This window comes from Hakea prostrata, chromosome 2 (assembly GCF_041222555.1).
Source record: "Hakea prostrata isolate BN-2017 chromosome 2, UWA_Hpros_2, whole genome shotgun sequence".
Classification (NCBI taxonomy): Eukaryota; Viridiplantae; Streptophyta; class Magnoliopsida; order Proteales; family Proteaceae; genus Hakea; species Hakea prostrata.
In genome coordinates, this window is record NC_142601.1 from 57373827 (window position 1) to 57398509 (window position 24683).

At 40.3% G+C, this 24683-nt stretch overlaps 1 protein-coding gene across 1 annotated transcript in view; it reads right to left on the minus strand.

Annotated features, from left to right (window-relative positions):
• LOC149025162 (SNARE-like superfamily protein) overlaps positions 1-23982 on the minus strand; it is a 29448-nt gene extending 5466 nt beyond the window's left edge. The window contains exons 1-2 of the mRNA XM_089145388.1: positions 23849-23982; positions 20846-20959 (exon numbers count right to left, since the gene is read on the minus strand). Of these exons, the coding sequence (XP_089001514.1) occupies positions 20846-20959; positions 23849-23901 (167 nt within the window). The 5' untranslated portion in view covers positions 23902-23982. The remainder of the gene's footprint in view (positions 1-20845; positions 20960-23848) is intronic.
• Between the last annotated feature and the right edge of the window lie 701 nt (positions 23983-24683).

Below are 24683 nucleotides of genomic sequence, written 5' to 3' on the forward strand. Positions count from 1 at the left end.
AAGTCGGATTAGGGCGTGCCTGTGGCTGATTTGGTTTTCTTCCTCAGCAAGCTACCTCCTGGACCCGGCTCGCTCGGAAGTGAGTCGATTCCATTTGTCTCGACCGGGGTCGAGGGTCAAACCAAGTATGAACCAGGTTCGATCATATTTTCTCCATATCACGAGCCCCCCAGACCAAGCGTTCGGTCGATCCCGAGGGCTTGGTTTTTAACTGGGTTCTTCATCAAGCAATAGTCTTTGCATATCCCATTAAATGTCATGTCACATTTAATGCGGTGGTCACTTTTCCTCGAGCATTGTGAGGGTAACGCCATGCGTCTTATTGCAGTCGAATGATCGTGGCTCACGTCACCCAAGCGACGGTTTCCGAACGCATGTTTTGGATTCGTGAGTTCAAACTTTCAAACCGTCTCTAAATCTCGATCGTCGATGTTGAATCAATCTCGATTGTTCACGTCCTCGAACACTCGTGCGGGTGCTTAAAAGCAATTCGTTGTCTTCGTAGGTTTCATTCTTCTTGTTTGGAATATTCAAACTTCGTCGTCTGCTTCGCGCTTTCTCGTTCTCGAGCTTTTTGCTATAGAATCAGCAAGTTTACTGATCCCTTTGCAAAGTTTAACTTTCTATCTCCAGGTTTTTCTTTTCGTTCCGTAGCAAGACTTTTGTAATGGAGGATATTAGGGTTTCTACTGAAGCTTCCCTTGTGCCCAGCGCTAGTAAGAGTGATAGTGGTAATGAGGCCTTTGTTTCCCTTCCTTCTGAGCAGTTGGATAGTGACAATAAAACCCTAATTGCTCTCTGGCGTGACTTCGCAAAAGTTAACCAGAAAATATTAGAAAGAAAAGTTGAGACTTCTTCTGCCCTTCCTGAGTTTGGACCATCCACGACTCCTAGGGCGACCGCCAAGTCTTCTGGGCAGTCAAAACAAACTTCCAGGTCTAGTGGTGGACCTGGTTTTATTCCCTCCTCCTACAAGGAGAAAACTCTTCTTTTGGCCATCCAGGGTTTTGATTTTCCTCCTTACCATCTTAGGGTTCCTAACCCTGATGAGAGGGTTGATTTGACCCTTCCGGGTGAATTTTCCCTATACATAGATGCATTGGAAAGCGGGGTTCGCTTTCCTTTTTTCAATCCTTTGTTTGCAGCCATCTTGAAACACTGGGACATTTGCCCTGGAATGTTGCTCCCCAATAGCTGGCGTCTCATCGTCGGCTTCTTGGGTTTATGCTTTGAACTTGGCATTACGCCTTCTCTTGCTCTTTTCGTGCATTTTCATCTTCTTTCTATTTCCCATCCTCCTGGTTGGGTTGTGCTCTCCAAGCGTAATAAGACTGAGCTAGGCTGGAGGGGCAGCATTCTTGCCAAAGGAACTTGCCCTTCCAATCACAAAGGATGGCGCGAGCGATATTTTTTCTGTCAAGCGCCTCAATCTGATCTCAACTTCCCGACCGTCTGGAAACAGTATACTTCATACTTTGAGGGTAACCGGGCCCTTCCTTTATCCAAAGAAGATGAGACGGCCGTAGGAAGATCAAATCGATTCCATGGTATCAGGAGATACATGGATTAGAGGTGGAGTACAACTCCATCCTTCAGTATTGGGGCTGGCTCATCGTGAGCTTCTTAACCACCACCTTTCAATTTCATGGAAATGATATGTCTTTTTGCAATCTTGATTTTTGTCCTTTTTTGCAATGCCACCAAGAATGAACCCTGAGAATCTTCGGACAAAGGCTGCCAGGGCCGTTGTGACAGCTGAGCAACGGTCGCCTCGAGCCTTGACTGCTGAACAAGAGGTTTCTGTTCCCTCTCCCGACCCTTCCTACAAGGGTATTAGGAACTTGAAACCCGTGGTTGACGCTTTGGAAGAAGGGAAAAAACCAATGGTGGAAAAGCCAAATATCTCCTCCGCCGCTCGAACCAAAAGGAAGCACGATACAGTTGATGCTTCCTCCCATAAAAAATCCAAAAATACTAAAGATTGCGAGGAGGTCTTCATGCCCCAGTGGACACTGAAGCAGACTGATAGGGCAACACAAGACCCTGAGAAAGCTGCAGAATGGAGCTCTCTCGGTCTTCTGCCTACTGATCGTCAGGCCTTTGAAGCCCTGGACGATGATGCCCTTGTAAATCAATCTACAAGGTACCGCTCCTCCTGATCTTTCATTAATTGCTTTTCATAATCTCTTATGATTTCTTCTGATAATTTCCTCGTCCCCAAGAATGCTGTGTTGAGCTTTTATCAACATATGGAGGCATTGAGCCGGGTTGGTCGCAATGGCTCCTTGCTACGGACCTGTGAAGAGAATTTGGCGAAGGCCAATTCTGAAAAAGACCGGCTGAAGACAGTGGCCGAAGAGCTGATGGTGAAGCATAATGAGGAGATGAAATCTTTGAAGAATGATCTCGACTCTTCAAATGCCCGTGCTTCTGCTGCGGAACGCGAGGCTAGGAAACAGAAGGCAGCTGCCACGTTGTTCGGTGACTGATTAGAGTTTAAGTCCATAGAGAACGACAATATACTGAAGATGGCAGTTCCTAGCAAGCCCGAGCATATCAAGCCAGAGCTTCGAAGGGATTGTGTTCGGAAGTACCTGAACAACGTTCCTTTCTCTAACCTGCTGGGCGCCTTCAACCTTCAAGCTTACCGCGTGTGGCAGAATGATGTTTGGGAAAAGATCCTCGAATCTGATCCTTCCTTTGACACAACTCCATTTCGTGAGGTGTGTCACAAAGAAGTCTTTGGGAAGCTTAAGTTGGCCTTCCTAGACTGGGCTTTGGAAGAGGATGATCCTTTTCCAGCTGACCCGAAATATAAGGAATATCTTGCTGATTCCCCGCCCCTTCCAGAAGAACCTTCACGGCTTGCTGCTGGAAAGAAGACTGATGAAGACGATCCTGAGGAAGGCTCCCTGTGAAGGACTCTTCGGGCGATAATGAGGAAGAAGCGTAGGAAGTTATTCTTTCTTTTGTTTTTTGTAAAGGTTGATCCTCCACCATTAATGAAAAGAGAAAATTTTCAATGATTACCTCAATCTTTCCTCATCTCACATCCAAAAGCTTGTCTTGGAAATCAAATATAAATGATAAAACTTATCACTTAACTTCTTATACCTTGACGGGGGATAATCTTTAAGATATCATGAAGAGACGTTCGGGAAAGATGCTTTAGCCTCTGTATTCCCCACTGCTCCTTCATTTATTGCAAAGTCCAAACGTTTCCCTTCATTTATTGCTTAGTCCAAACGTTTCCCTGCCCTTGTATACCACTCACTTCTTTCAATGAATTGGTAATACAACCATTATTTAAATGGTGGCACAACGGTTGGAGGTATTCTCGTACTAGGTGCATATTTCCACGTGGCTTCCTTATGACCGTTGATCTTGCTTTTTGAAGAATTCGAAATGTTTCTTTGATCTGGGCCTTTGGTTGCCTTTGGCTCTCAATCGTCGCCTCACTACCTGAGGCTATTTAAGTCCTTCAAGGGTACTCTCCATCTATCCTGCTATTTGCAAGTTAGATTTGCAAAACGACATTCCGTCTTCTTGCTCTGCATCCGTATTCCTCGTACTCCAACAATAATTTCTATCAGCTTTTGAACAAGTGAGCTTTTTTGCTTTGTCTATCACAAATCTCCTCTCCTTCCCCCTGAGTGAACTCCACAGTAGTAATACTTGGGGTTCACTTAATGGGTACTCTGAGTAGTTCTTATTCGACAGAGAACTAGGGTTTTCCCTTTTTCTGTATGTTGTTGGATTTTCGTACTGATACTGCTTTTTCTGTACTTGCAGTGCCTCCTAGAATCGATTTGAGCTTTATTAGGGCGAAGTCCTACAAGAAGACTGTTCCAACATCGACAGAGGTTGTGGCCAGTGAGGTGATTGCATCTGGTGAATCTTCTAAGCGTGAGGAGACTGCTGTTGGTGAATCTTCAAGTCCGATTCCCACAGTTTCTACTGATGCTTCTCCTACGCTCCCTCCGCCTGTAGAGATCGCTCGGTCTTCCCAGGAAGATCTTGATCACTCCGTCGCTGATGGTGCTGCTGATGCCCCTGCTGGAGAGACCATTTGGGCCTCTCCGAAGGAGACTCTTCGGACATCAGAGGCAACTATGTTGGCATCTGATGAAGGCGCGGTCCCAGCAGGTGTTGCTTCTATTTCCAACTCTAGAGCTTGTTTGGCATCCTCTTCCTCTCCTTCTTTGGAGCCGGAGGATTTTGCCACTAGGAAGCGTCGTCGGTTGGTGGAGGATGCAGCTCATCCTTCTCTTGATGTAGCTCATCCTTCTCCTCCTTCGAGGAAGTCTGAATTAGTGTCAAACGAGTTTGACAAAGCGTTGGAGTGGTGCACTGCTGCTCAAATGCCTAGCTAGAGTAAAGTTCTTTCCAAACTTCCAGGACAATGACTTTATGAAGTCATTGGTGATGTAAGTTTTTCTTCATTATCTTTTGATGCTGAAGGTTATTCTTTTGCTCCTGACTAACTCGGAAGTCGTTTGCAGGAGTCTCACTGGGAACTTCCACAACCAAGTGGAAGCAGCCTCTAGACTCAGTAAACTGAGTAATGAAGTTTCCAGGCTTTGGGAAGACTCCAAAGCCAAAGACGCTGAGATTGCTAGCCTTAGGAAATTAGCTTGGGAGGTTGCAAGAGAAAAGAACTCTATGATTGAGCATCTCCGTTCAGACTTGGATGATGCCAGGGAGAAGATCCGGCGACTGGAGCGAGAAGCAGGAAAGTCAGGGGCCAAAGGATCCGAAGCGTTACCTCAAAGGCAAGCTGTCATTCCCTTGCCCGAATCCCTTCCAACTGACGTTCGCAGAGCTTGCATCTTCAAGTATTTACACAGTAAGCCCTTTGTTGACATGCTAAATGCTTATAACTTGCAGGCGTACCGGGATGGCGAGAACGAAGTATGGGAATCAATACTAAGGAAAAATCCTCATTTTGATACGACTCCCTATAGCGCTGATTGTCATCCTGAAGTGTTTGCCAAGCTGGGTCTTCCTTTCCCTGACTGGACCAAGGATAAGATTGACCCTCCGCCTTTGGATCCGGATATTATGCATTATCTCGAGGATTCTCCTGTTTATTCTCCCCTGAAAGGATTCAGTTATGAAGAGCTTGCCCTGAATGCAAGTTTGATCAAGGACCATACTTCTTCTAGTCAAGCTGGATAAAGAGTATGAAATTGCGGAGGATTTTGTACATACTGAAATGCTTTTGTAATCCCCGTTCTTCCTCTTCTTCTTCTTGAATCCGTGTTGCTTCTTGACTCTTGTGTTTGTTCTGGCAAAGCTGTTCCGATCTTGTTTGATTTCTTAATGATCACCGATGATGACTTTCTTTTTTGACCGAATGAAGATTGTATCTCAACTCTTACAAACACATGTGTATGTTTGATGTAAAGGTTGGCCCCTTCCGGTCTTTTGAAGAAATAAGAAATTAACTTCATCTTGAACTTTGCCAGTCACTTGAGTCGCTGTTGCACTAGGTCTTAGTTGTTCAGAACAATGCCTTTACTTAAAGATTTCCTGAGAAATACAATAAGTCTGAGAAGGAACTCACTCGGGTTTTAAACCGATGCTTTTACTTAAGGATTTCCGGAGAAATACAATAAGTTTGAAGGAACTCACTCGGGTTTTAAACCGATGCCTTTACTTAGAGACATTTCGGAAATTCAATAAGTCTAAGAAGGAACTCACTCGGTTGTTAAACCGATGCCTTGTGGAAGGAACTCACTTGGACTATCATCCGATGCCTTGACTTAAGAAATTCCGAAAAAATTCAATAAGTGTTTAAGGACCCACACGGATTTTCATCCGATGCCTTGTAGCTGGATCTGTTCTTGAGTGTGGTGTATGATGCCCCCCAATCAAAAGATAATTGTTGAAAACCAATAATTGCATTGATTGAGTTGAAATTGGTTACATCACGAACAAAATTGAAATCATCAAGGATAAAATTTTTGAGATGCCTGGCATTCCACGAGCGATCCAACTCTTTCTGGGTGGTGATGTTCTTCAGCTTGTAAGCTCCTGAACCGATTGGTTTTACAACCATATAAGGTCCTTCCCAGGAAGGGTCCAATTTTCTTTGATGGCGTGGATCCGAAGCTAAGGTATTTCTCAATACCAATCCGACGATTCATTACTCGGGTATTATAATGTGACGCTATCCTTCTTTGATAATGTTGAGTTCGTGCTATTGCCTTTGCCCGAACTTCATCCAACAAATCAAGACTATCAAGCAGTCCTTGCTCGTTCGCTTTTTCTTAGAACTCTCTATCCCGCAATGTTCCCGCCATTATTTCCACAGGTGCCAATGCTTCGGATACATAAGCCAACCTGAATGGAGTTTCTCCTGTGGGTGTTCGAACCGTAGTTCGGTAGGCCCACAGTACATTATGCAGTTCTTCGACCCATAAGGCTTTATCGGCCTCAAGTCTTCTCTTTATTCCCTCAAGCAGCGTTCGGTTAGTAACCTCTACTTGTCCATTGCTCTGGGGGTATGCCACTGATGACATACGATGCTCGATCATGTAAGTTCCACAAAATTGCTCAAATTGTGGACAATCAAATTGAGTGCCGTGATCAGTGATGATTATCTTTGGAATCCCAAAGCGATATATGATCGATTCAAGCACAAACTTCTCCACTTTTCTCTCAGTGATTGTTGCCAGGGCACTGGCCTCAACCCATTTTGAAAAGTAATCAATTGCTACTATTAGATATTCTCGTCCGCCTGACGCCTTGGTAAATTTGCCCATAATATCAATTCCCCACATCGCAAAAGGGATGGGATCTAGAATTGAAGTCATGGTTTCCGCTGGGCGTTTTGATACTGTAGCATGGGGATTTGACAAGTACTACACCGACGAACATACTCCATAGCAGCCTGTTGGATCTTAGGCCAATATAACCCAAGTCTAGAATCTTGTGTGCCAGGGCTCGTCCACCCATGTGAGCTCCACAAATTCCTTCGTGTACTTCGGCCAGAGCCGACTCCGCTCCTTCGGGACCCAAACATCTCAGAAGGGGTCCAGAATAAGATCTTCTGTACAACCTTCCATTTTGCATAATGAATCTCGCTAATCGTACCTTGACCAATCTGGCCTCTTTCGGATCCTCTGGTAGTTTATCATCTCTCAGATATTCAACTATTGGATCCATCCACCAACGCTCTGCTTCAATATAAGAAATTTCTTTCTCATGATAACTTGGAAATGTTATCTCTTCAATGTAGACCGACGGGTCTAAATTTTTTTCTTTGGCATTGGCTAATCGAGATAGCTCATCTGCCATTGTGTTTTTTGTCCTTGGAATCTGACATACCTTCAAATTCCTGAATTCTTTTTGAAATGCTTGCACAATCTCTCGGTATTTCTGCAAGCGTGGTTCTTTTATACCATACTCCCCCTAAACTTGGTTAACAATAAGGTGAGAGTCACTATAAATAGTTACATTTGCTATTGCCAATGCTTTTGACAATCTAAGTCCAGCTATCAGGGCTTCATATTCTGCCTCATTATTGCTTGCTTCGAATGCAAATCTCAATGCATATCGAATGATAAATCCTGCAGGACTCTTCAAGAGAATTCCAGCCCCTGCTCCGTCTTTATTACTCGAACCGTCCACATATACTTCCCAAATGGTTGGTATAGTGGGCTCTTCAATGATGTTCTCCATTGGTGCAGTAGTCTCTACTACAAAATCGGCTAATGCCTGAGCTTTAATTGCCGTTCTGGGCTTAAAGCTTACTTGGAACTCACTGAGTTCAACCGACCAGGCCACCATTCTTCCAGACAAATCAGGTTTATGAAGAACTTTACTAAGAGGGAAAGTTGTAAATACCTCTATTGAGTGAGCCTGAAAGTATGGCCGTAGCTTCTTGGCTGCTGTCATGAGAGCTAAAGCCTGCTTCTCAATTTACGAATATCGTGTCTCCGCATCAAGTAACACATGGCTAACATAATAAATCGGCCACTGCTTCTTATCCTTCTCCCAAACAAGTACCGCACTGACCGCTGAAAGGGATGTTGCTAAATATAGTTGTAAGATTTCTCCCTTCTCTGGTCGGGATAAAAGCGGTGGCTTTCCCAGTGTTTCCTTTAATTCTTCGAAAGCCTTCTGGCACTCTTCCGTCCAATTCGCTTCCTTGCTGCCCCTTAAATCTTTGAGTGCTTTGAAAAATGGTAGACACTTCTCTTCAGATTTTGAGATGAAACGATTCAGAGCGGCAATACTCCCCGTTAAGCACAGTACATCCCGAACAGTTTTTGGAGCTTCCATGTCAATTAAAGCCTATATTTTGGCTGGATTAGCCTCAATACCCCTATGTGATACCATGAAGCCCAAAAATTTGCCTGAGGATACTCCAAAGGCGCACTTTTCCGGATTCAGCTTCATTTGATACTTTCGCAGTACTGAGAATACTTCTGTTAAATCTGCGATATGATTTGCTCTTATAATGCTTTTTACCAGCATATCGTCAACATAAGCTTCGACATTTTTCCCGATTAGGTCTTTCAATATCTTGTTGATAGCCCTCTGATATGTAGCTCCTGCATTTTTCAGGCCAAATGGCATGACTTTATAATAGAAGCTGTAAACTTTTCATCTTCCTTATTCATGAGGATCTGATTATACCCTGAGTAGACATCCATAAAACTCAAAGTTTCATATCCTGCAGTCGCATCTATCAAGAGGTCAATCCGTGGCAACGGATAGCAATCTTTAGGGCAAGCCTTGTTGAGGTCTGTGTAGTCTGTACACATCCTCCACTTCCCATTCGACTTTTTAACCATCACTACGTTGGCCAACCAGACTGGGCATTCAATTGGTTCTATGAAACCAGAACTCTTCAGTTTTTCGACTTCGCCCCGAACGGCTTCGTACTTTTCTATGGAGAAATTTCTCCTTTTCTGGATAACTGGTTTCACCTTTGGATCTATCCAAAGTTTATGCTCTGCAACAGTCCAATCGATTCCTGGCATGTCTTCGGCAGACCATGCGAATACGTCACTATTTTGTTGAAGAAAAAACTTCAACTCTTCTTTGAACTCCTCAAGCTGCTCAGACCCGATATAGGTAGTCCTTTCTGTGTTATCCGTAAACAACTGGATTTGCTCTAGCTTTTCTACCGGTTCGGGCCTTTGCATTTCTGCTTCTTCCCGATCATCTCGAACTTCTATTGGTAGGGCAGTCACCTTCCTTGGGCCCTCCTTGTCCTTCAAATAGGCAACATAACATTGCCGAGAGATCCTCTGGTCAGATGAAACTTGACCAATTCCCATCTCGATAGGGAATTTTATCTTCAGGTGCTTCGTCGAAACAATAGCACCTAACTTGGACAAAGATGGCCGTCCGAGGATAACATTGTAAGCTGGAAGTTCCCGAACCACCAAAAAATTTATTCGGACGGTAGTTTCTTTGGGAAAACTCCCAATCGATAGGTCCAACTGGACAGATCCCTCCGCTATTGCAGACGATCCTGCAAAGCCATATAAATGTGTGGATGACGGCTCCATCAAGTCTTCATCCACCTTAAGCTTTTGATACACTTTATAAGATATTAGGTCAGTTGCAGACCCTGTATCAACTAGAACTCTATGTACTTCCCGGTGCTCAATTTCTACCTTGATGACTATGGCATCATCATGAGGTAGACAAACGCCTCTTTCATCTTCTTCGCCAAAGGTGATAGAATCTTCACCATTTGGCCTCTTACGCTTCTGCGTCTCTCCGGTCCCAACAAATTTAGATTTTGCCTTCAACCTCCGGAGTGATTCGGGTTCGGGGCCTCCAAATATGGTAAGGATCGGGGACCGAGTAGCATCAATCACCTCCTTACCCTTTTTAGATTTCGGAGCCTCCTTCGGTTGTTCTGAGCTAACCGAACGATCCCTTTTGGGGCCAGCTTCACGTGGCTCCTCTCTTCTTCTATTAACAAAATTGGACAAATGTCCCTGAGATATCAATCTCTCAATATTTGCCTTCAAATGACGACAATCATTTGTATAATGACCATAATCCTTGTGAAAACGGCAATATTTTTCTCGATCCTGCTGCTCTCCAGGCCTTAAAGGAATCTTTGGGGGCCATTTCAAAATATTTCGCTTCTTAATGATATTCAAAATATCAGCCCGAGGAGTATTTAATGGAGTATACTCACTTTTACTGGGAGATCTCTGCCGCCATGCCTGAGGCTTTCCAACTCGATCTCGAACATTCTGCTTTGGCTTCTGCTTGTTCTCAGGAGCCTTTTGTTCTTTGGTGGAGGCTTTATTGTCCCCCTGGCGTGCATCCAGGATCTCCATGACTTCAGCCTGCTTTTGGCATCTCTGTACCAACTCAACATAAGTTGTAGGCATATCCTAAAGTAATAACTCTAGGAGTCTTCGGTTAGTGAGTCCAGTGAACAAAGCAGTTTTAGCTACTTGCTCATCCAGATTCTCTATCTCCATTGTAACTCTATTGAATCTTTTCAGATATTCTCTGATCGATTCGCTCTTTCCTTGTTTGATGGTAAACAAGGTTTCCTCTGTCTTCTTGACCTGGATTCCACTCTAGAATCGCCCTATGAATTTAAGCGCCAACTCATCAAAATTTACGATCCTTCCTGATGGGAGGTTCGAAAACCACTTCTCCGCTGCTCTGGTTAAAGATGAACCAAAAACCTCGCAGAGAATTTCATCAGAATTACCTGCAACTGCCATAGTCTACTGATAATAACCGATGTGGGCCGTAGGATCTCCGGAGCCGTCGAAAGTAGAAAAAGTTGGCAAGCGGAAATTGTGAGGAAACTGATATCCCGCAATTGGCTCGGCAAAAGGAGTCTTTCGAATAACGGAATAGATATCATCAGTTATCCTTCCTCTAGCCAATTGTCCCAGCTTCTGATCAATATTGGCCAATTCCTGACCGATATGAGTTGAATGATCTTCTGCAACACGATCACGACCTCGAACAAAACGATCATCACGAACGGCCCACTCGTCACGAACATTCCGCTCATCGCGAACTGCTCGATCATCACAAGCGGCTCGTCTAACGGTTGGTGAGTGAGTCTTTACTCTTGTATCCAACCTCGTATTCAAATCGGTTGAACTTTCCTGTGGTCTGTCAAACCAATCGTCCCGCCTAGGTAAATCGTCGACTCTCCTAGGCACTCGGTCACCTTCACGAAAGTTTTGACCGATATTCCGATCTTCAGTAAATCTTGGATCCCGTGGTAATACACGCCTCCCTGCATCGCGATGATCAGGTTCTTGTGGTAATACCACCCGTCTCGTTAGCACGCGGAGTGCTTGACTCACTTCCAAAAGTTGGATCTTCACTTGATTCAATTAATCATGGAGTGTCTCTGGAGGATCGTGTCCCCCTTGACCGCCATCTACTTCGAGAGGTGGTAAACTTCCCTGAGGAATGTCTGGATTGTTTTCTCCAGGAATTTGGACACCAGTATCGCGTTGTGCTGCGGCTGGGCTGCAGCTGCCAACGATCTAGTCACCATAGCTTTCTAAATCTTTCCCACAAACGGCGCCAAATGATGCGTCCAAAATCTGCTCAGCCCTTAGATCTCCTTGGAATGATCTGCAAAACGAAAGCGTCAGATGTGGCCCGACCGCTGGGGTCGGGAGTCCACCTCCGAAGGCTAAGTCAGTTGATGAACTTAATCACAAACGGCTCTGCTAGACACACAGAGCTAAGGAATGAATTACTGGAATATGATCTAGATCGTAAGCATATGAGTGTTTATGTCTAAAGGTGTGTATATGGATCTGGTGTCCCCCCTTACCTTAGGTTTATATAAAGTGTACCTTCGAATCTTCTTCGTTGGATGCATTTGAGCCTTCTTCGGATAGTCGTTGGATTCTAACAGTTAGATCCGTTGAGCGATAGACTTCTACTAGTTTGAACTAGTAGAGGACTCCTAAGATAACCTCACGGTTATCCGATGATTATCCCTTCAATAGCGATAAGTGACAGCCGCCAAGTTGTGTCTGCCATCATTAGGGTAATTAACCTAATCCATAAGTCAGATTAGGGCGTGCCTGTGGCTGATTTGGTTTTCTTCCTCAGCAAGCTACCTCCTGGACCCGGCTCGCTCGGAAGCGAGTCGATTCCCTTCGTCTCGACCGGGGTCGAGGGTCAAACCAAGTATGAACCAGGTTCGATCATATTTTCTCCATATCAAATACTTTTAAGTTCTTATGACCCGTATATATTTCGCAATTCTCCCTATATAAGTAATGCCTCCAAATCTTCAAAGCAAACACTACAGCTGGAAGCTCTAAATCATGAGTTGGGTAACTCTTCACATAATCTTTAAGTTGTTTGGAAGCATACGGTATCACCCTTTCGTTCTGCATTAAAACACAACCCAAGCCTTGTGCCAAAGCATCGCTATAGATTACCATCCCTCCTAAGTCGGTAGGTAAAGTCCAGCATAAAAGTGGTGACTAATCTTTTCTTTAACTCTTGAAAGCTCCTTTCACACTCATCAGTCCACACAAACTTTATAATCTTTTTAGTTAGAGTAGTCAAAAGGCTTGGTGATGTTGAAGAAGCCTTCAATAAACCTTCTATAGTACCAATTTGTAACGCCATGCTTCCCAATATGGGAAATAAGGCCATTATTTGGTCTAAGAATCATTTCCCTTAGGTAGCAAATTGGTTGAGATAGATGGTATATGAAGATAGATTCATTGCAAATCCAAATTAGCTAGAGTATTAATTAGTGGAAGCAGCCTTTATTTTTAAATTACAATAAACTGAAACATTTTCATTATTCTAAAATTTCTAAAATGAAATAAAATGTCAAGTATTACAATTATCAAATAAAATGTTTAATAATCAATTACATTATTATTCGACGACAAATAAAAGCATCTCTAAATTCTTAACAGATAATAAATGAATGAGGTTTATTAGTATCATGGATTTCTTCTGTCTCACGACCCAATTCCTCAAGAACAAGCTTTACACACTCATCATTTGGAGGAAAATATTGTGGTAAGTTCAAGAAATCAATGAGTTTGAAACAATGTTTGATATAAATACAAAAGATACGATCAGATGCAATAACGTTAATGCACGAATTTATTAATTACCTTATTTAGAATCAATACGGTGCCCCATGCCGTTACATGGTCTACACGCGTTATACAACCTTGACATGCATATTGCTCCTTAATGTTTATTTCATTTATTTGGATCTAATATGATGCCTCATGCCATTACATGGCCTGCACGCGTTACACAACCCTAACATATGTATTATACCAAATTCTTGGGATTCAATACATCATACCCCATGCTGTTACATGGCCATTGCACGTTACACAACCCTAATATGTGTATTGATTCCTCTAGTGTTAATGTGTCAATGTGTTTTTCCAATAGGAAGGGATGAAAGTTGATACACGCCTTTACGTGGCCTACACGTGTTACACAACCCTATAAACCCAAATGGTTCATTATTGGACCACGATAAACAGATTATATAAGTATCACTCAACATATCTAAATCTTAATCTATTATATTTATAACTTGATGTAACCAGGGTTGCCCCCCCCTACAATTGGGCCCAAAACCAGACCAAAAAAAAAAGGCATTTCAAGCTGGCTGAATACCCTAGGTGTATTTTGGTCATTTTTCAAGCCCCTTTTGGGGGCTGAATATGGGTATTGTTAGAATCTCCTTGATCCAAAGGTCTGGGATCTACCTTTATTTTCTTGTTTGAGTCATTGGTTTAAGAGTAAAAGTTCCTTTAAATTAGTGTAGAGATGTTAGGATATGGTTCCTTAATTTTAGGAACCTTATCTTAAAATAGTTCTATTTTGAATCAAGTCCTGTTTTAGTGAGTAATTGGATGCCAATTTGATATGGATTCAGTAGTTGAGTCTAGGATGATCAGTGGAGACTATAAATAACCAAGTTATTCATGTAATTTTTCAGTCCTGATTAATGAATTGATTTGAGTTTGAAATTTGGCTTAAAAAGTCGTGGGATTCCCCCTGGGACCCTGCAACTGGGTGAGAGTGCTCTTACTTTCAGTTTTGAGATTCCTTCATCATCTTCAAGCTTCATCTGCAGAATTTCAGCAAGCCTACCATTAATTCAAGTAAGTCAAGACACCCCACCCCATCCCCTACAGTTGCAGCCATTCCCCACCCCAACCCCTAGCCACCGTGGCCTCCTTCCCCCTCTCCTTCCTCCCAACAACACCAGGTCCTAGCCTCACTAGGAATCCCTCAACCCCAGCCCCAAAACCCATCATTCTACCCTTCCTAGAGTCACCTAAGTCTATAGAACCCAGTCCTAATCTTTAAATCTCCAAAGCAGCCCTAATTCTACTTTTCAGAATTTCTACAGTTCATCTTCTTCCTTGAAGTTCCAGATTTGTAGAATTTCAGAATCTAAAATTTCTTAAATCCTAACCTTCAGATGTAGTGCTGGTGAAGAGGCATCAACAGGAAACAGTTCTAAAACATAAAACCAGCAGCCCTATCCCTTTCCCCACCCCAACTGAACCCTAAATTTGACCTAAAACCCCCAGTCAAAGCATCTAGTTGAGTGTTATGTTGTAACCCAAAACCCTAGGTTACAACATAACTCTATATAATTTTCTTCACTTTTTTTTCTTCTTCTTCCTTCTTAAGTTTAGATAATAAATGAAGCTTTTTATTAATTGAGGTATTAATAATATTAATATATAAAAGTATTGATGTTGCTATTATCTAAAAAGTATTTAGTTAACAGTTCTACAATTTATTAATTCGACATATAAATAGCAAATTATAATTGTAGTTTTGTTTTGCTTTTCTTCACTCTCTCTCTCTTCTTAATTTAATTCATTAATTTTCTTTTAGAAAAATAATAATAATTCAAACACATGATATTAGATGAATCATGACATATGTAACCATATAATATAGTTAGAGGGTTATAATATAAAATATATGACCAACACACTCTAAGCAAAAATTTAGGGGCATTACATAAATGGAGAGGGTAAACCTAATAATTGAAGACATATTGAGGGCATCTATACTTGATCTAAAAGGGAGTTGGGAGAAGTATTTTTCTCTGGTAGAATTTACCTACAATAATAGCTTTCAATCAACTATTGGAATGGCACCATATGGGCACTTTATGGCAGGAAGTGTCACTCTCCATTATTTTGGGATGAAGTGGGGGAAAAAGAAAGTTTATGGATCTGATTTGATAAATGAAGCACAAGAAAAGATTAGCTTGATTTAGAGAAGAATAAAATGAGCTCAAGACCGACAAAAGAGTCTTGGAATTTGCAGTTGGTGATAAGGTGTTTCGAAAAAATTGAACCAAGGAAAGGTGTAATCAGATTGGGAAAGAAGGGAAATTGAGCCCAAGGTTTATTGGACTTGAGATATTAAAGAGGGTCGGACTTGTGGCATATCAGCTTGCACTTCCACCAGAATTATCGAGTGTTCAAGAAGTTTTTCATGTCTCACTACTTAAGAAGTATGTCACTGATCCAACACACATCTTGAGCTATGAGACACTTCACTTGCAAAGAGATGCCAGTGCAAATCTTGGATTGCAAGGAACAAGTGTTCCAATGATGAACCAGTTCATATATAAGTTCTTTGGAATAACCATGGGGTTTCCAATTCGTCACAGAAATTAGAAGAGAATGTATGAACTAGATATCCGCACCTCTTTAACAATCCAATCAATGGAGACACATATGACTTTGTGATGGCTTTAAAGTAAAGTAAGTATCTTAACACTTCTAGTACCTTTAGTAGATTTAAGTATCTCTTGTCTACTTTGAAATTTCAATGACAAAATTCTTTTGAGGGGGGACTGTAATACCCCTAAAGTTCGCTAAGGGTATTTTGGCTATAACTTAATATTATAACCCTTAACTATATTTTATGGTTACATATGTCATGATTCATCTAATATAATGTCTTCTAAATATTATTATTACTTCTCTAAAAAGAAAATTAATGAATTAAGAATAGACAGAGACAGAGAGAGAGTGTGTGTGTGAAGAAAAGCAAAACAAAACTACGAATAAATTATAATCCGTCAATAATAAATTGTAGAACTATTAACTAAATGTTTATTAGATATTAGCATCATTGATACTTTAATATATTAATGTTATTAGTATAACAATTAATAAAAAAAACACTTCATTTATTATCTAAACTTAAGAAGAAGAAAAAGTGAAGAAAAATACAAATAGAGCTATAACTATAAATATTTAAATAAATATAATAAATTAAGATTTAGATATATAATATATTAAGGGATACTTATATAATCTGTTAAGAATTTATACTAATAAATCAATACGTTTATTTTTTATTAATCAAATTATTTATTTATTTATTTGAATAGTTATTATCTTTTTCTATATATAAATAGAGGGTTGGAGCTTAATCTTTACGAGAGAAATTCCACAAGATTACATACATACATACATACATACATACATATATATATATAGAGAGAGAGATATATATATAGAGAGAGTTCTTTTATATTTCTCTAACTTGTGAGAATCGTCCTTCGATATATTTTAATTTTGAATTTATCATAAAGGCAAGTGAGGATTCTGTATTGTATTTAGAAGCTTGAATCATTGTGTTTGTAATGTAACTTGCATTATATCTTTTATTGAACATTATGAATATGTAATTTATAATTGTAAATTTAATATATATGAGTTATTTGCATGAATTACAAATTTCCTAGTTGTTTGTTGTAATTGTTAAATGTCTATAAATTTTCTATCATGAATATCAAGATTGAACATCATATTGCATGAATTTCATATTATATGTTCTGATACATAATGGAAATAAATATGGAAATTCTATTTATCATTGTCTAATAATGAACAAGATAGGTTGATAGGGTTGTGTAAAGTGCGCAAACCATGTAACGATGTGGATCAACATTCATTCCTTTCAATTGGAAAAACTTATGATAACACTGTTGGGATCAATACACATATCAATGATGTATAATGTGTGAAGACATGCAACGACATAGGGTATGATATGCTAATTCCCAAGAATTTGGTATAATACATTGTCAGGGCTATCTAACGCGCGCATGCCATGTAACGGCATGGGGCATCATATTGGATCCAAATAAATAAATAAATTAAATAAACATTTAGGAGCAATACACATCACACGCATGCCATGTAATGGCATGGGACATCGTTTTGATTCCAAATAAGATAAGTAATAAGTTTGTGCATTAACATTATTGCATCATTTACTACATCTAAATGTATCTTTTGTATTATTTCAAGACATTGTGTCAAACTCATTTATATCTTGTTGGATTTGATCTTGCTAAGTTTGCCAAAACTTACCCCAAAACTTTTCTCCCGATGATGAGTATGTAGAGCGTGACCTTAAGGAATTAGGTCATGAACAGAAGAAATCTATTCTGTTGATGAACCTCACCCATTTATTATATGTTAAGAATTTAATTATGCTTTTATTTATCTTCAAATAATTATGCAATTTATTATTAAATGTTTTATTTGATAAATGTAATACTTGACCTTTTATTTTAATTTTAAAAATTTTATAATAATGAAAATGTTTCAATTTATTATAATTTATAAATAAAGCTTCCACTGATTAATACTCAAAGTAACTTCCGTTTACCATGAATCTATTCTCATATACCATTTGTCTCAATCGGCTTGCTACCTAAGGGAAACAATTCTTGGACTGAATAACGACCTTATTTCCTATGCTGGAAAGCAAGGTGTTAAATAGGCTAACGACAATAATGTACAACGGTGGACAAATAGTGGTGGCACCCCTGCAAGTGGTCATAGTTTTGTGTTGGTGGTAGTCTAATGTAGCAGAGCCTCTGTTTCTTTCATTCATGATTAATCAACTAATGGCTATTAGAGGTCCAACCCAAAACGTTGAACTAACCAATATCAGACCATACCTCCATAATTCTCAACATCTCAACATTCCCCTATTCCCAACATCTCGACATTCCCCTTCAAGTGTAGCTTTGGCATACTTAATTCTACCTATGGATATACAACCTAGAGAGTATAAAAAATGGACTTACGCAGCAAAGGTTTAGTACCGTATTAGAAAGTCCAACCCAAAACCTTAAGACATTAGGTGGAAAGAGATCCTCCCTATGAAGGCATCAAGGATGTGAACTAACTAATGTGGGATCACACCTTTATAACTACCTCAAGAATGATTTGTTTTAAAGAATGTGAATACATAATATCTAACATCACAGGAGTAGGAAGAACCGAAGAAATAAAAAAAAAAAAAAAAAACTGAAAACATCCATCAAAATCAATGATGATCTCATTTGTCCTAGACGAGATCTACAATGGATTGGGAGACATAATTCCCATTCTAACCTTCACCTATGAATAGAGACGAAGTCTTTTCATTTGGAAATGAAGTCTATTCTCAAATGCAACAAGCCAACAATATTCATGTCAAGTCTAGGTTCCAATACTGGATACTGCAGTTTGATATCCTAAGTGTATGAATAACAAATGCAAATAGTCCCACTGATATACGTTCATCTGAGAAAGCGAATATCAGTATATCCTTGGGCTTCTTTGCATCAGTTGCCCATATGCTTTAAACATCAAACTCCATTTCAACCATAGAAATAGCACTAGTTGTCCATAATGTACCTATGGATCTAGGGTTAAGGGTATTGAGGTAATTTCCCTAGATAATCCAAATTTATGTGGGAAGGCCTCTGGTGACAAGGGAAAGGTTAGGGTTTGATCAAACCTAAGATGGGATAGTTTACTAGGTAGTAGGGTAGCCAAAATAATATTAGGCACCGTTTGTTTGCGAAGTAAGGGTGGGAAAAATAAACATGTGGGACCCATATGTAGTGGGCTAGGTAATAGGAAAGGAAAGGAAAGGATTTTGTGGAAACATTTCAAATGGTCCCACTTTTGTTGTATCACACACTTTTCCACAAAGTCCCACCTATTTAGTGGGACTTTGGAAATGGATGGAATGGGAAAAGTAACATGCCACATCAGCAGACAAGCTTCAATAATCTAAGGAAGCTTGTTTGCCCACTTTCCCACCCCCACTAAACCAAACAAGCCATACTATAGGATTTTGCGGAAATGCTTACTTTTTCAAACTTTTTTCCACCCATTTCCCCCCCCCCCCCCTTCAGATTCAGCAAACAAATGATGCCTTAGGCTGAGTTTGTTTGCTGGAATAAAGGTGGGGTGGGAAAATTCTTGAAAAAAGTGTAGATTTCTTACTTTTCCCTTAAATCCCAAAATGGTAAATTGTTTGGTTGCTTGGGGTGGGAAAGTGAGAGACAAGTTTCCTTGAATCAAGGAAACTTGTCTGGTGATGTGGCAGCCCAATTTTCCCACCCCAAGCCATTTTAAAACCCCACATATTTGGTGGACTTTGTGGAAAAGTGGGAAAAGTAAAAAGTGGGACCCACTACCATCACTTTTCCACAAAACCCTTTCCTTTCCTTTCCTTCTCCCTCCCCCCACTACACATGAGACCCACATGTTTTTTTTTTTCCCCACCACACCTTTGCAAACAAACGCAGCCTTAGGGAAACTAGGAAAGGTAAAGGAAACTTGCATATGGGGTAGGGAGGGGTCAAGGGATAATTCTTGGGAAAAGGGAAAGGTAGGGAATGGAAAGGAAACCAACGGTTGGGTGTGGGAAAGATTTTAGGGCTTTAACAAACCTAATAGAACAAAGATGTAATGGTTAGGAATTGGATCTTGAAGGGAATGATCCTTTCTTGGGATCTCTTTTTTTTTTTTTTTTTCTTCTTCTTCCTTTTTCTCTTTCTCCCCACGGGGGCCGGGGGGGGGGTGGGGCGGGGCGGGCGGGTGGGGGGTCTTTTTCTTCTTCTTCTTTTTCCTGCCACAAGAAAGGGAGACTGAGAGAGAGACCGAGAGGGTTGAGAGGGGAATGGGAGGATCGTAGGGCAGGGGCAGGGGTAGGGGCAGGGTGGGGGAGGGACTCAGCAGAGTTTGGGGGGGCTAGGGAAGGCCTGGAGGGGATGGTAGGGCTACTGATCTGGTGCTGTAGCAGGAAAGCGGTGGGGGAGGGTTGCTCAAGATGGGTTGGGAGGGATGCTCTGAACTTACTTGTGGCTGCTGGATTGAGTGATGGCTGCTGTAGAAGGTTTAATGACTTGAGATTACTTGCTGGAGTTTGCAGAATTAAATGCTAAAACTTGAAAATATAATTCTTAGACAGCCACAGGGTCCCCCTCAAAGGAACGCTGCCACTCCTTGGCCAAAACACTCAATTCATTAATCAATCCAATCTCAGAATAACATTACATGAAGAGCTATTTATAGCCGGAAAATAAAAGACTTCTGACTCACTTTGGAATTCCTTAACAGATAAGGTTCCAATTACATCTTCGACTGGACTCTTATCCACGAAGCAACTCCCAACAGATAAGATAAGGAATCTATCTAAACTAACTTGGGAATCTTCAAAACAACTTTAACTCAAATCTAGACTTCTCCAAACATAACCAAACTCAACTCAAATTGCAAAATTGAACTTAATTAAAATTCTGGAAAATTCTAAAAATTAGTTTTAGAAATAAAATAAGGGCTAAAGTCCCAAAATCCCCTTAAATGGGTTCAGCCAGCTTAGGGTGGTTTCTTGGAACCATTTTGGGGGGCCCCACTTGAGTTTTCGGCCAGGAGGTCCTTGTGTTCACATCAGTCCATACATGATATTGTAAACTCCGCACCAACAATATGAGGCACCAAAACATCCAACTAAAGGAACCTTCCAGTTATGAAAGATATTTACGTACTTGTGTGAAGCAACAAAGAGCTCCTCATTTTTGGCACCTTTAAGATTATCTGCTCCTAGCTTTACTAAGAAAGATCTCCAGTGCAGACGCTCCTCGGCTGGAACTCCATGAAAACTGCAATGTGACATACTGAGCTATTATGAAGCGAAAAATCAGAGTTGGCAACCAGCGTATATTCCAGAATAGCTAACAAAGAAAAGTTTCTTGGATCCAACATACCAAATCAAAGGCAGCTCAAATATAGTTCATCATCTTTATTCATGTATGCAGCAAATATCAAAGGCTACTTATTAATACGGACTGGAAACGGGGGGAAGAAAGAAAAAGAAAAAGAAAAGGAAAAAAGCAACATGAGTCTTTTCATTCAAACTAGAAGGTCAAATCAAGTCAGTAATATCATTACTTATCAAATACTTATCTAATTCTCACAATTCCCTTCATCTTCTATGCACACACCCTATTGCAAATGTCAATTGAGAATGATCAATAAAAGACTGTGGGATTCCCCCCCCCCCTTGCTATAAAGGCTTATACCAAGCTTATTACTAGAGATGGCTTTATCTCCACAATGTGAAGCCACAATATCTGAAGCTGTAGCCTACTTCACTGTAATTTCTACCTTCTCATTTCTCCAAACTTAGACCCCATCATATTGTCCAGGTGGTAGAGGGCACCTAAGCACCTACGCGACAAGCACACGCTTAGCCAACCAGGTCTAATTTTTCTATTTTCCCTCCTTTCTAACATTATTTAGTATGCTTAGCATATACCTTCTATCCTTAAAAATCAACATTAGGCCACATCAAGACATCAAAAATCACTTAAGGTTCTATTTTGCATGGCTTGCACTTATGTTTATTTGAAATACAGATAAAAGAGGGATGTTTGGTATAATGTATGGTCTCTATTTCTATTTCAGTATAAAGTAAAATTCATAATGATGTGGAGAGCTGTTTATGATTTATTTGGACAAAGGGATTATTGCAATTTATGTGGACAAACTAAAGGAGCACATGTTCTAATGACTCAAAACTCGGGGTAAACCGTAGTATGTGAACATAATCTTAAGAGGTCTGTTCACATATCACATTCCTTCCACATTTGCAGCCCAATTTCTCCCCAAGAGATTGAGTCCTACCTTTGTGGATCACATAGATGATTAGATGCACTGCAAGGTATCCTCTCTCTCCCTCTCTCCCGTCCCCCAGCTTTTCCTTCTCATTTACAACTTTACATCTTCATAAAAGGAAGAGTGCTACCTTCGCTGAATTCTCAAAGATATGCTGCAATGTAAGGTACCATCCATCTATTCTACTCCCTCTGCAACTATATTTCTGCAAAAGAAATAGTCATACCTTTTCTGAATCCTAAAATAGATACATCATATCACCTCAAGTGTCAAAACAGATACACAATGTAAAAGTCCATCCATTACTGAAATTCCATAAGATACATCTAGAGCTGCAAGGTTCTCAATCTTCTCCATCCCCAAACCCCCCCCCCCCCCCCCAACCAAGAAGGAAAAAAAAAGAAAGAGAAAAAGTATTGAGTGTTCCTACCTGTTCTCTACCCCCATTCCTCTCTGATTATTACTCACCAAATCTTTCAGTCTACTTTCAAGGAAAGTATTCTGTTTGCTATTTCATAGATCAGGAAAAACATCAGGTACCCTTCAATTTTGATAAATGGTTAATCTCTCCCTCATCTCCCATATTTTTTTTTCTTTCATGGTGACTTGCAGTGGTTGTGTTCTTACTATGCAGGTGTGATTGTGCTCTGGATTTATAGACCTCACTTTTGTCTTCAATTTTCTGCTAATACCAATAAACAGACACCAATTTCCCCTAATTTTTCCAAGTAAACCAACGTTAAACTGATGCTTCAATAGCACAATGTGTCAGAGAATTTTGTCAGTTCTGTCATGTGTGCTTTCAGATTTTCATTTAATTTTGGTATGGTTTTGTTAAAGACCATTATTGATGGGCATATGTTTTTTATTTGTCATTCACTTTGTTATAACAATTTTTAAGACAACTACCAATAGACTAGATATGGCAGCAACCACCACATCTAGAGGTGTTTCCCCATCCTAGGAATGTCTGTCTGAGATAACCTCCTGGAATGTCTGTGCAATCATTGTCACACACACAGCTACGCCCCAGCATTGCTAGATAGTGGGAAGAGCAAAATTCTGGAGGAAGTGCGCCAATTTGGTAGGCAAGGCAACTGTTCTCCCTCCACGATGAGATAAGTTTAAACACCTCTACCTACATGAGAATGAACCAAGGTTTTGTAATTAAAGAATCAATTTTTAATTCCATGCATTCCTAATCAGTCTATCTACAATTCAACAGGGAATAAGATGGACAAACAAAATAATACATCTTCGCAGCCATATACTACAGTGTTTATACTTGATGTTTTGTCAATCACAAGCAACAGATCTAACGTCACCCATGAGTCAATATCACATTCCTCGACATTTCTCCACTTCTCTCCGTCTCCCTCTATAAAAACTGATCTGCTTTTGCTCAAGTATATTTTATCAATACTGAATCACAATGCCTCAAACACGATAAATCTGACTCTACAGTTCCTAATCCCAATCCTTTGGTGGAAAGGCATTGATTCAGAGACTTTACATCGTTCACTGGTGGGATTAAGCTCAGAATGTTCAGATTTCTCAGCAAAAAAAAAAAAAAAAACTCCAGAAACTGTCATAGAATTATAACTAGTACAAGAAACAGTCACTTCAAAATTCCACAAACACAAGCCCAACACAGCAAAACCAGTAGATAATGATTGAGAGATTGCCATAGTAACTGCCACCAGACGTTCAACATAATTGCTAAATCGGAGAAAAGCATAAATATATCTGTTATATTCCATAAATAAATTGCTTTGAAAGCCACAATTCATCATCTGTAACCAACGGAATTAGAGAGTTGCTTCAAAGAAGAACAAATATAGATCACAGAAACACGAAGAGACGATCTTGCCCACCGTTCAACGAGAATGTTGCCTTCCGAGTTGGAAAAGAGAACAGCGAGCAGCATCTTCGAGTTCCCCTCCGCGTTCGCTCTCTGTCTCCGGGTTTCTGAGAGATGAGTTCTTTACTCCGTCTCCGTGTGATTCACTTGTTATTACCAAATGCCTTCAAATAAATATCATAATTACGCCTTTATCCAACATTGTGACCCAGATGCAATCACAAAACTCTTTTCTGGGCCATTTGGGCGAGTTGTCTTCGTAGCCAAACACAACACGCTGTTGATACGGCCTTGGCATTGTTTCGTGATCTTTTCGGGCTTGGGCTTGGGCTTGGGCTTGGGCTTGGGCTTGGGCTTGGGCTTGGGCTGAAAATAAGCCCACAAAGTTCGGTTGGGTTAAGTCAAATTCCATTTAGCATACTTTATTTTTGTGAGTATAAATTACCAATTACGATAGCAAGTCATGAGTTATGATCCTTTCTTTTTCTTTTTGGATGATTTAGTTATGATAGTAAATTATGAAAAGAACAAAATTTAGGCCAATGGTAAGTTATGAGTTATAATCCCTTGAATTGTATTTGTGATGAAATTAAGTCTATACCCTAAAATGTTATTTCTCTATAACTATTATTTTTAGTGGTTTTTATCAATACGGCCTATGATTTTTGAAATGATTTGGTGGAGTGTTTTACTAAAGGGAAAACCACTCACACATATCACTTGAAGCAATTGGTTCTCCAAGCTCACTTCTGCTCTAGAACATGTCAGACTTATTACTCTTTATATGTATCTTCCAATAGGTCTAGCACCACAATTGTTTTGGTTTATGTGGATGATATAATTATTAT